The sequence below is a fragment of the Chionomys nivalis genome, chromosome 6, assembly GCF_950005125.1.
Source record: "Chionomys nivalis chromosome 6, mChiNiv1.1, whole genome shotgun sequence".
NCBI classification, from domain to species: domain Eukaryota; kingdom Metazoa; phylum Chordata; class Mammalia; order Rodentia; family Cricetidae; genus Chionomys; species Chionomys nivalis.
This window is the reverse complement of record NC_080091.1, coordinates 41,603,446-41,616,551: the sequence shown is the minus strand read 5'-3', so window position 1 is coordinate 41,616,551 and position 13,106 is coordinate 41,603,446. Positions and strand designations below refer to the sequence as shown.

Here is a 13,106-nt window from a genome sequence, read left to right as displayed (position 1 = left end):
AAATAAGAAGGTGAACCCAAAGAAAACATATAGTTATCCTCCTGGATATTAACTTTCATCAGGTGATGAAAGGAGACAGAGACAGAGACCCACACTGGAGCACCAGGCTGAAATCCCAAGATCCAAATGAGGAGCAGAAGGAGAGAGAGCACAAGCAAGGAACTCAGGACCGCAAGGGGTGCACCCACACACTGAGACATGGGGATATTCTATGGGGAACTCATCAAGACCAGCTGGACTGGGTCTGAAAAAGCATGGGATAAAACCGGACTCGCTGAACATAGCGGACAATGAGGGCTGCTGAGAAGTCAAGAACAATGGCACTGGGTTTTGATCCTACTGAACGTACTGGCTTTGTGGGAGCCTAGGCTGTTTGGATGCTCACCTTACTAGACATGGAGGGAGGAGGGAGGTTTTTGGATTTCCCACAGGGCAGGGAACACTGACTGCTCTTCGGGCTGCTGAGGGAGGGGGAGTTGATTGGGGGAGGGGGAGGGAAATTGGAGGCGGTGGCGGGGAGGAGGCAGAAATCTTTAATAAATAAATAAATTTAAAAAAAAAAAAGAGCTACACACCTCAGTGAGAAACGAATCCAAGAGCTGTCCAGAAAGCCCAGCTCTTCGCGGAGCTGGCTCTATTACACTTATGTCTGCTTTGGTTTACTGTAGTCTCCCTGATGTGAGGCACTGGAATACATTCCAACTTTGCTGCACATTACATGTGTGCTCACTGGGCTTGAGAAGTCCCCATCCTCACATGGCAAGCTCAGGAGCACACCCAAGAACTCCCAGGAGCACTTGCACTGGTTGCTGAAGCATATCCATCCGGCAGAAGTCTGCAGTTCACACGGCCCGCCCGCCCAGCGCGGGCTGCAGGCATGTTTACTTGGAGGCAATTTGAGAACAAACGGACATTCCCTTGGCTTTTGAGAGCAGCATCTACGTTACAAAGCTGACCCTTGGCTGGCATTAGGAAACAAGTAATAAATAAAGGAAAGGAAGAAGCTGGGTGTGGTGGCACATACTTTTGATCCCAGCACTGGGGATGCAGAGACAGGCACATTTCTGCGAGGTTTTTTGTTTGTTTCTCAAGACAGTGTTTCTCTGTAGCTTTGGAGCGTGTCCCGGAACTCGCTCTTGTAGATCAGGCTGGCCTCGAACTCACAGAGATCCACCTGCCTCTGCCTCCCGAGTGCTGGGATTAAAGGTGTGTGACAGATTTCTGTGAGTTTGAGTTTGAGTTCTAGGATAGCCAGGGCTACAGAGTGAGAGCCTGTTTGAAAAGGAAGGGAGGGAGGAAGGAAGGAGAGGGAAAGAGGACGGAAAGAAGAAAACATAAGCTATATGCCATCTTCAAATGCTTTAATTTTAATTTACTTGAAAAACGGCAAGAGATAGTAACTGCAGAAAGCTGGCATATTAGGATGTCCCAAAGGGTCAGAATTCTTATTTAAATAGTCTTAAGTAGTAATGAACTTCATTTCTGTTGTTGTAGTAAAATATCCTACTAGAGAAAAACATGGAGAAGAATGGGTTTTCATTCGGCTTCAATTCCAGGTTCCAGTCCATAACTGGGAAAGTTGAAGGCACCTGGCTGCTGCTTCTTTATGAGCATTACAACCATACATAGATCCTTCATCAAATTATCACTCCATTGGTCCCTGCTTCTCTCTGAAACAGCCAGAGCCTCCACTGCCCACCTAACTCTTCACCACCTGCCAAGCTCCCACAAGAAAGGCCCAATCAGCTCTGAGCATCCAATGGCTTTCCAGCTGAAAATTCCCGTCTTCCAGAATATTCCCTCAAAACAACATGCTCATTTTATTATAGCAACAGGTACTGATAGCAACAGACAGAAGGTGGTATCCAATGTTGTTACACACCACAACAGGCAGAAGATGATATCCAACATTACACTCCACTAAAAGGCAAAAACCAGGACACTACAGCAGTTTGCGACATGGGAAATGATTCTAACTGGTATAAGTCACACGCTATGCTGGGATTTATGTTCTTTTTCCCCCACTACAAGCCAGAGAAACCCTTTTCCCACTACAAGAGAAAGCAAGCAAGGACAGACATCATGTCTCTCCTGATAAACTCACAGTTCCTGCCCATCAGCCTGCCAAGCACTGTGGCTGCCTCTGGGCACTGCCCACCCAAGCCCCAGCATCTACCGGCTTACATGTACTACACAGTTCTGGGTACATCTGGCTCACTCTTGGATCTGTGCCTTCGTCTGGGATCCCCTCTGCCCCATACGATCTCCTTCCCATTGCATCCTTACCTCACAAGAGGCAAACTCTCCACTAAGTCAGTCTGTCAAGATTAGTGAGCTGGCCGAAAGCTAGCCCAAGGCAAACAACTGAGTTTACTGACAAACTCAGTTTTCACTAAACACCCTAAGAAAGGCATGATGGAGTGTGTCTGTGAGCCCAGCACTGGGAAGCAGAGGCAGGAGGATTACAAATTCCAGTCCTGCCTGTTATAGACAGTGAATCCCAAGTCATCCTGGGCTACAGACAGGGACCTATCTCCCACTATCTTCCAAAAACCCTCATAAAAATGTCCTAGAGTGTCTTAGCCAAGCCCTGAGCTGTCATGGGTTGACACAGACATCATCCAGTTCTACAAAATGACCAGACTGATGGCCACACAATGCTAAACGCTCATGGCCAGCAGGCTCTTCTCTAAAGTACATACCAAACTGTCACTGGGTGAACTGGATTGGAGGGGAAGTCCACAGAAATGCCATGGCTCAAAGTACTGACCCATCAGTGAGAACACTTCTTCTGAGACTGGCACCCAAGGACTCCGTCTCTCCAGGAAGCCCATGTGACATGCAGTCCAGGTCAGAGCTGGACACTGCACAGGAGGAGTCATGCAGCCCCTACAGCCTCCGCCATTCTCCTGCCTGTTTCTAGGTGCACACTCCTCCCCCACAATCCTAAAATGCTCCCCAAGACACAACGTGTGACGACGGAATAGAAAGCACAGCACGTGGGCCTGCCACAGAGTGCCACGGGCTCAAGACAAGTCTAAAGCAAAACATTTAAACCAGAAAACAGTGGACCACTGATTTCCATCCAGCTTATATTTTGGAGAAACAAATTAACAGTAAAAAATACTAATGTTGTTGAATGAATTACTTTTGGAATATAGGTTCATGTAGCTAAAAATAGTAAATGATATAATAATAATAATAATAATAATAATAATAATAATAATAGAAAGTTTCTACAATAGGAAAGGAAAAGAAAGCAATAATTAAAAATAAGTTTATGGCCCAGCAAGACGGCTCCGCAGGTGAAGACAATACCCTCAAGCCAGATGACCTGAATTAGATCCCACATCCTAGATGGAGGAAAATGACTCCTGCAAGTTGCCCTCTGACCTCCAATCCCTCCCCATGGCACACGGACATGCTGGAGCCTATTCAGGGAACAGGTCCAAGCCTGGCAGGCTCCTCCCACCTGTGGCCCTTTCCCGATAACAATTTCTGCTTTTCCTGCTTATCAAGTGACCTGAATAAGTCACATATCCTCAAAAACCTTCTCCAAAAAATTGGTAGCCACAGCCCTCACATGCCATAGAGCAGTGGCTCTCAACCTTCCTCATGCTGCGACCCTTTAAGATACTTCCTCATGTTGGGGTGACCCCCAAGCATAAAATTATTTTGCTACTTCATAACTGTAATTTTGATACTGTTATGAATCATAATGCAAATTGTCTGTGTTTTCCAATGGTTTTAGGCGACCCCTGTGAAAGGGGCATCCCTTTGGGGGTTGAACAACCCACAGGTTGAGAACCACTGCTCTAAAGTGCTTTGAGAGTTTTAAGAAGCCTCACCAAGAGGGATTACATGAAATAACAGCTATCCCTTCATCTTTGGTTACCACATTCTTCCGCCTTAGTTGTCTTTAGCCAATCAAAAGCATTGTGTACAAAGTTCTGTAAATAACCACTAAATTTTAAATCCCTTTTACTAGAGTACATGGTTATAATTACTGTTTATTAGTAGTATTCATTATTGCTGTTAACATCTCACTCTGTCTAACTATAAGTTAAGCTTTTCAGATGTCTGTATAAACAGAAGAAAGGAAAGCCAGAGAAAGGAACAGCACTGTGCAAGGGGCACCATGGGCAAGGGGTCATAGCATGAGGAACAAACACGGCCGTGGAGACAGACAAGCCATGATCCTGCATCTTCTGGTTCAGACCCTGCCAGAAAAAATACATGACCTAGCCGGGCAGTGGTGGTGCACACCTTCAATTCCAGCACTCTGGTGGCAGGGGCAAGCAGATCTCTGTGAGTTTGAGGCCTGCCTGGTCTACAGGGTTCCAGGACAGTCAGAAAAGCACAAAGAAACCCTGTCTCAACCTCTATGCACCCCACAAAACATATGATAATCCCACACCTGGCACAGCAAATGTAGAAAGAAGCAACCAAGTGATCACTTTGCCATCATTTGCTTGAAAGTCAAATTCCCCTGATTAAGCAAGTTGCAGAATATAAAGATACAGAAAGAGCTGAAGGGAGATGGCAATGGCATATGAGGACATCCCAGTTTGGAAAAAAAAATATAACAAAAAAGAGAGTTTAAACCCATTTGAAACACATAAACTCAACTGAAGTGTACATTTCTGGAATGTGCACATTTTTTCTTGGGGGAAAAAGCAAGATTTCACCCTGGAGTACAGCAATGAGTGTCAGAGGTCACACAGAAAGAGGGTGGAGTCCTCGGGCTCTCCAGGCATGGTTCTGCCTGCTGTGTCTTCTGATTCCCCTTCATCTGTCTTAACAGAACTCTAGTAACCTGTGTTTCCAGGGTTCTACAAAGAAACATGAGCTCCTTGTCAAATCAGCAGCTACAGGACCCTGGGAACACACTCCCAAGAGCACCTCAGGCACAGAAAAGCCTTTCACCTTCTGGCTTCCATCACAGGCCTGACAGGTACATGAGCAGCCCAGGTCGGGGGCAGTGTGGACCGTGGGTAAGATGTCAACTCACCAGCCATGGCTGAGGGATCTCAGGCAGAGGCATCTGGGGAGGTGCTGGCAGGTTGTTGGCCTCTGCCTTCTGAGCATGGTCCTTCACTTCAAAGCCTGTAGGGATTAACCAAAACCACAGATGCGGGTGAGGAGGAGGACACTAGCAGTAGCCTTTCCTGAGCCCTCTAGAGAATGGTGCAGACATTTATTCTCTCTGATCCTTTACAGCAATCCTACAAGGGGGCATCATGGTTCTCCACATAACGGTGAAGGGTCTGCCTGTGACCAGGCCAGAAAGAGAGGAAGGGGAGGGAGAGGTGGTGCACAAGAATTTATGAAGTGGGTAGTGTCAGAGGATAAACAAAGGAAGAGAACAAATGAATACACTTTAGAAACACGGAGGAATTAACAAGGGTTCGGAAGCCTAGGACTGGACCAAGGACACAGGCGGCCTGCGAGACTCACCCTTGGATGATGACTGTATTCGCAGCAGGATGTTGGTGAGCACGGCCTTTTTCTCTCTGACAGTTGACGTGAGGTACTCATGGTCCAGGAGCTCCAGAAAGAGACGAAGTTCAACTATTAATTCTTCCATTGCTGGAAAGAAAGGAGAGAGGAGGAAGGGGCTCATTAGGCTGAGGGTTTGCAGGTGTCATTCAGAGTGTGCGTTTCTCCCCAGTGTCTCTCCTTCAGTCTGATCACCAGATGAAGCATTCTAGCACGAGAAGTGAGCTCGCTCAGCCAGGCCCACTGCACACTCATGATCCTCCCACACAGTCCACTCATGGCTCCTTCACCCTCACTTCGAGGCATCAAAGCTCAACTGGAGAAGAGCCAGAGCCAAAGTCAACAGTTGGAACAGCCCCAGAGTAGACATTATTCCATGTCAGTGCCTGATGCTGAATTTCAGTATACAGAAAGAGACCAGAGTTCAAAACGTCAGTTTTCAAGTAGCCATCAGCACACAGGTTACACATGCAGCCCCAACTTGCTCCACTGAGCTGCTTCCATCACCAGGACGAGAGGGATGCTATACACACTACAGCAAAGATACTAGGTGTCAGGGCAGCAAAAGTTCAAGTTCGGGAGGTGAACCACCCCCCCACGCTGAGTCCTTCCAGCTAAAATGCTGGCAGACATTGACGTTTTGCACAAGACTGGAATGCAGGGTTGTATCAGCAACTTCTAACTGATTATGTGAGCTCTAGGGCATTCCAAAACCCTTTGCAGGGTTGGCAGGCCCACAGGAGTTTCACAACTGTAAGACCCTATCTTCCTGCTGCTACAATGACGGGGCAAATAAACACAAAGGTGAAACTGCATGCATACACACGTCAAGCGCTGGCACGCAGCCTCGAGCACTGGCACGAAGCTTCAAGTGCTAGCACCTAGGCTCAAGTACTGGAACCTAGCCTCAAGCACTGGCACTAAGCTTCAAATGCTGGCACCTAGCCTCAAGCACTGGGCATCTAGCCTCATTAATGACATGGTGTTCTTCACAGCTGGTGAAGGGCACTCTTAAAACATCCTTGACACTACTCAGGTAGTAAAAAACATTGCAGTCTCAACCCTTGAGACTGGCCCGTTCCCCTGCTGTGGCTCAGGAAGCCCTTCTGCAGATGGCAGCACGCTGGTCTGGAGAAGAAACTACAGAGCCTGGAGCCACCTGTGTCACCTGACTTGAACAAATAACGGGCCAACTACAACTACTCATTCACACTTTCTTTTCTTCTCAGCCACTAGCTGGAGCCTCCTGGGTGCTAGGCAGGCACTGAGCCACCCCCAGGTCTACCCAGCCAGCACTTCGCAGACACCTCTTACAAACAAGCTAACTGCACTCATCACTTCTAAGGAATCAGTTGATAGTTGGTTTTTTTTCCAATGACCTTTTTGAGGTTCCATTAGGAATTTTGGAGACTATGTCAGCCACCGTGAATGTGACAACCCCCAAGACTGTTTTTCTAATAAGGTTGGAGTGACTCTGAGAAACAGAGCATTTGAGTATCGCACAATGTCATCTGTCCACAGTGAAAGACCTGCACAGCTCGGGTAGCGTATAGCATGACACAGACAACCTGAAAGGTAGTGACCTGACATGGTCTCCTGTGGTCCAGGGCCAGAAAACATCAGAAACCCCAGTCACCAAGCTTACAGTGCAAAGAGAGCAGTCACCATTTTCTGTCAAGGTCACCGACACTCCCCCTTCCCCCCACTTCCTGGCTATCTAGTCAATCGAGGGTACTTCCATCATTAAGATGTCTTCCCCTCAGTCTGAATATAGATGAGAATCCAGCTGTCTTCCACTGAGCCCGATGTCAAGCACACCAGCAAACGGAGTGAGCAATGTCTCTTTCTGCTTGCCTTGTTCTGGCAAATGAAGATATTTTTCCTAAACCTATCTGCTATGTGTTAATATGTGATGTTGACTAGTGTTTAATGAATTAACAAGTATCTTTAAACTGCTAGCTATGGACCAGTGACCTTGCACAGTGGGCAAAGCCTCATCACCTGCTGAGACCCAGCTTATTCTTTGCTTACCTCTAGAATCCTAAAGCACAGTCCATACAGAAAGCAGTGCAGGAACGGCACAGGACAGCCACTGACAGCTCTATGGAAAAGGCAAGCTGTGCCTACTCAAGTCACTGTGAGGACCCTTGGCATCTGGTTCAGCTCTCAATAAGTACTGGATATGTCTGGGTTGTCTATAAGACACCAGGGCATAGGGGGCACCGGTACTTTACAGGGACAACAGTCAGGTCTCACAGCAAAGGGAGACTAGGCTGGAAGAGTCGGGGGGCACAGCTGAAGCAAGGTCCCACTCTGACCTGGAGAAGCTGTCTGTGCATAGCAGTGAGAAGGATGGACGATTGAGGTAACTCCTGGACAAACACGAAGAAGGCCCCTCTCAGAACACAGATGCTAAGCACCTGCACACCAGACCACATGGCCTGTCTGGCTCATTAGGAAAGGCAACAGTTCTGGGGGGTCAGGGGGATGAGAGTGCCCATGCTTGTTGGAGCCACCTGCTGCAGTCCTGAGACAGCACGGCCTCACCATCTAGAGGTGGGAGGAGAGTCCTGGCCAAAGCCACTCAGGTCCAAATAGGAGCCCAACCAAGGGTTACAGCAGGCACACTGGGAGGGGCCCTTCCAATCCTCCTTTCGTACCTTGACACTGAATTCTGTTCTCTGAATAAGAGACATTAACTCTTTCGAGATAGCATTCAAAGAACCCTGTCACCACAACACGCCCCTCAAGACCAACCCTCCCACTAAGCTTTGCTCAGCACTGTACAAATCATTCTCCAAGACAGCGTCTGCTGGTAAGATGTTCAGCTTGCCAGTCCTAGCTCGCTTTCTGTTGTGAGAAACACTATGACCAGAAGCATGGGGAGGAAAGGGTTTATTTTATCTTATGCCTTTCAGGAAAACCAAGGCAAGAACTGAAGAGAAACCATGAAGGAACACTGCTTACAGGCTGTCTCTCTCTCTCTCTCTCTCCTCTCTCCTCTCTCTCTCTCTCTCTCTCTCTCTCTCTCTCTCTCTCTCTCTCTCTCTCTCTCTCTCTCTCTCTAGCTTACTCAGCTACTTTTCTTATACAGCCCAGGTTCACTTGCCAAGGAATGGAAACCCCACCTTGCGTACATAACCCTACCTAGGAATGGCACCTCCCATGGTGGACTGGGCCCACCCACCTCAAGTAGCAATTAAGGAAATGTATCATAGACTCAGTCAAGGGCCAATCTGATCTGAGCAGTTAATTCTTCAGTTGAGAGTGTTTCGAGGACTGAAAGCCTTGCTCAAGGCTGCAGGCCACTCTTCCTGCTGGACCCTGGCCCGAGGACTGCACACACACTAACTAGTGGTCTCCTAAGACCTGAGCATTTTTCAAGCTCTTTCCTCAAGGGTCCCTCGTGATCTATCATCTCCAAAACAGGTGGCAGAGATAAGATTAAAAGCAGCCTGTGACTGGCCTGTGGCACAGGCTGAGGAGGCTCTGCAGAGTGAGACACTTTGTCAGACACCCCAGTGCCCTGTGCTGGATGGAATGGCACAGACGGAGGCAAGGGATTTAAGAACTGCCAACCTCCCCACAAAAATTCCCCCCAAAATGCCCTCATTCCAGTCTACTTGACACTGTACTAAGGGGCTCATAGTCTGTCTCTTCCCCCAGGCAGGGGGAGATGTGAGCCAGGAGCCTCAGGGAGCCTCTCTTCGCGGGAATGTCTAACATGATGGCTGACTGGTACCTGCTCTGTGTGCTAGGTCAATTCACTAGTGAACTTCTAGTCTCCTTGACAGGCAGGGTTTCTGAGATGTGTCTTAAAGAGAAAATTGCCAAGGGAAAAATATGCTGTCCCTGAATAGCAACTGTGGCTTCTGTGAAATCTTCAAAACTGAAGAGAAGCGTGGCAGGAGGCCAACTGGGACATGGCCCTTCCCCTGGGCAGTTCACACCTGGCAGGGCCTCTTCTGCTGAAGCACATTCTCAGCGTGTGCTGAAGGGACCCAGCTCTCCAGTGGCAGGGAAGGGAAGCAGCCACCACCCAAATGTGGCCATGCATATTTTCCCTTATAGGGTTACAGTTCAGACTTCTCCAACAGCTTCTTCCAAACACTTCCCCAGGCCTCGGCATAATCCAAGGAGGCTGCTTACAGGTTGGCCTCGAGCTCCAAGTGGTAGCGGCCGAGCTTTAAGTTTCCTTTGGCTGGAAGACAGCATCTGATGATCTTTAATAATTGTGATGGCATCCATCTGAATGCCTGAGTGACTGTGGACGAGAGTCACTAAACCTCTTTCCTTTCCATTCGCTAATCTGTAATGTCGGAATCTTAAGAGTCAGCTGCCCAGCCATCCTGGCTGGGAAGATCCCAGAGGCTGCTGGGAAGATCCTCAGTCCAGATACTGTTGGGAATGGCACCTGAAGCTTTCCTTAGCTTTTGTGTGAACAGAACCATGACAATTTGCTCAGCTTCAGGCAGATGCTGCAAGAATCTTGGCACTATCATCCATGTTGGAAGAAAGTCTATTTGTAGGAGCATGGTTATGGTTCTGGGCATCGTCCTTGGCTGGCGAGCACTTTAGATCCAGGTCAGACGAAGTTCCCAAGGACTGGTGTGAAAATCCCCAGGACCCAGCCTTTCCAGGAAGTATTATGATTCTTAAGAGAAGTCCTAAGAGAAAATACCCTTCCATTGGTTTGTAGAAAACTAAGACAGCCAGGATCTGGATGTGATTTCTGCTTGCTATAGTGCAAGTCAGCTCACAGCAGCACAGGGGAGGACTTTCTGATTCATATGAAGAGGCACAGGGAGCTCACAGGTCACTTGGGGGAGTGCAGACACGACACGGGAAGCATGCTATCCCCACCCCACTTACATCTGTCCAGCTTAATCCACTAAGTTTAATTAACTAATTCTCAAACATTATGCTCACAAGGTTGTATTCAAAATTTAAAGACCAACCAGATGCAGTCCTGGGCATCCACACTCCCACAGTCCAGAGCCATGCACAACACAGGGAACCATAGCACCAGGAACAGGAGTGGCAAAGGGTTTAGAAAAGTGGTCTTGATTTCTCTCCAATTTGAAAAGATAATTCCAGAATGAGGACTGAGCCTGTGCAGTGCTGGTGAAAGGTTAGAATGCAAATAGGCACAGCCAGATGAGGAGCGAGATAACTGCTGACAGCGACCTAAAGACAGAACGGGGTGCTATGCTGCTTTTCATTTCCGTTTTCATGCGTGTGCATGCTTGTATGTATGTGGGCACACATGTCTGAGCACATGTACATGTATGGTTTATGGAGGTTGATGTTCATTCTTATCCTTGATCTCTCTTCCAACTTATTCATGGAGGCAGGATCTGTTAATCAGATCAGGATCTTATCTCATCTCTCTAGCTATGTACTCTGAGCACCCGTTCTTTGTCTTCCCAGGCCAGAACGAAAGATGGCTGCCACACACATCCAGACTTTACATGGTTTCTGGGAATCCAAACTCAGGTTCTCATGTTTGTGGGGCAAGAGCTTTAACCACTGAGCCATCTCCACAGCGTGGGAAGGGCATATTTATGCTCTATTCGTTGTAAGAAAATGTGACCATTACAGAACTAGAAACTCATTGCAGAGATGTCTGGGTACCAAGGGCATGGTGGACAGTATACAATCCCATACACTCAAGTGAAGAAACAAGAAAACATCTCTCAGAAGCTGAGAGTCAGAAGAATTGTGACTACTATGAAAAAGCAAGTGGGTCAGAATGTCTTATGTCATCATCTTTGGCTAGCACTGTTATAGTTGGATTTATTGTTATACTACTTATTCCCATGCAATTAAAAAACACAGTTATTAATTTCAGAAAAACTTTGGTTTAATGGAAAAACTTTGAATTTCCAAAAACAAAGTTATGACCATAAGAATTAAGTTGTTCACCATAAAGTGTTTTCACTATGGGTTACCTAAGTGCACCAAGAACTTCAAATCAAATCACTCAGATCAGTCAAGGATCTCTGGTAGCCTCTCTCCCACAGCCTAAGTAAGTTCAGGTCCCATCAAATCTCACATGGTCACTCAGTGGATCCTGAGCCCCCATCGTTCCAGTATCAGCAAAGAAGGAACATAACAGACCAGGCAGTGGACCGAGACAAGATGGGGAGGGCATCAGTTACAACCTCATGGGCAGATTCCCTAAGAGATGAGCCAGGAAACGGGCATTGTGAACCACAGCACTCAGGGAATCCAGATCTCCTCAAGTGAACCCTGTCAGTCATAGCAAAGCCCCCACAACCTCTCCCATCTGCATATCACTTCAGCAAAGACTAAAGAGGGAAACATAAAACACCTAGGAGAAAACATTTAGAATTTTACAGTAGCCTCAGATTTCCAAGAATACCAAAAGTATCAAATATATTTAAAAGACAAAATTTTTGAAAAAAAAGTATTTTTTTTTCAAATGAGAGACCACATAGAAGAGACATGCCTGACAAAGTGTTTCCGCCACTACACTGAACACTAAGCATGTACAAAGGCAAACAGCCCAGCAATGAGCAAGCCAAGGAGTGAGACACTTTCCCATTAAAGCTGCAAAGGGCCCCTGAGTGTGTAGGAAGGTGCTGCAGTCCTTCATCACAAATGCACAAACCAAAGCACCGTGGTATTCCTACAGTTACCAGCCAACTAAAGTTTAAATGACAGAAACACATTTCCCCAGTGGGAAGAGATAGGGAATCTTACTCCACTCCTAACCCTCAGAGGACAGTGTGACAGCATCCTAAAGTTAAAGATGCCCCCACTTGTGCCCAGGAACCCATGTCCAGGGACTTACACAAGACACATTACTACACACATCCACACAAGAATGTTGGCAACTTTATCCAAAACAGCCAAAAACCAAGTCCAACCTAAAGGACCATTAACAAGGCCCAAGGCCTCGTTAAACTGTATTCAGTCCAGAATTACCCTCAGCAATAAAAAGAAATAAAGTACACACATAAAACCCAGGTAAATAAACCAGGCGGTGGTGATGCACTTCTTTAATCCCAGCACTTGGGAGGCAGAGACAGGTGGATCTCTGTGAGCTTGAGACCAGCCTGGTCTATGAAATGAGTTTAAGGACAGACAAGGTTACAGAGAAACCCTGACTCAAAAAAACACAAAATACATACATACATCTACATATATACATACATATGTACATACATAAAACCCAGTCAAATCTCTCAAAAGAGCTACATGAAGGGAACACCCACTCATAAAATGAAATCCCAGTAAACACAATCCCAGACTCAGGCACTGCACCTGACCACAGAGCCAATCAGGGCTTCCCCAGATCTGGGTGTAGGAGGTTGGCCAGGTGACTCCAGGGCTGATGATGAGTTCTACACTCACAGACTGAGGTTCTGTGAGCAGCAGAGATCTGGAGAAACCCAACAGGCCAAGGTAACCAGGTTAAACAGGAAACACTGTCCTTTCTGGTAATATGAGATCTGCATAAATATAATTTTAATAAAAGACTACTGGCTGGCAGCAATAAATGGATTAGGAGCAGGGATGGGGAGCTTAGCTGGCTTCCCACAGGAGGAAGGCAGGCTCTGCTGCAGGTACCAGGGAAACAA

At 47.2% G+C, this 13,106-nt stretch overlaps 1 protein-coding gene across 4 annotated transcripts in view; it reads right to left on the bottom strand.

Moving 5' to 3' along the window:
* The window catches only part of Afap1 (actin filament associated protein 1), a 115,800-nt gene that overhangs the window by 66,167 nt on the left and 36,527 nt on the right, over positions 1-13,106 (bottom strand). For all 4 annotated transcript variants that reach the window (XM_057772061.1, XM_057772063.1, XM_057772064.1 and 1 more), the window contains exons 2-3: positions 5,458-5,589; positions 5,012-5,106 (exon numbers count right to left, since the gene is read on the bottom strand). In XM_057772061.1, coding sequence (XP_057628044.1) covers positions 5,012-5,106; positions 5,458-5,587 — 225 coding nt within the window. In that variant the 5' untranslated portion in view covers positions 5,588-5,589. The remainder of the gene's footprint in view (positions 1-5,011; positions 5,107-5,457; positions 5,590-13,106) is intronic.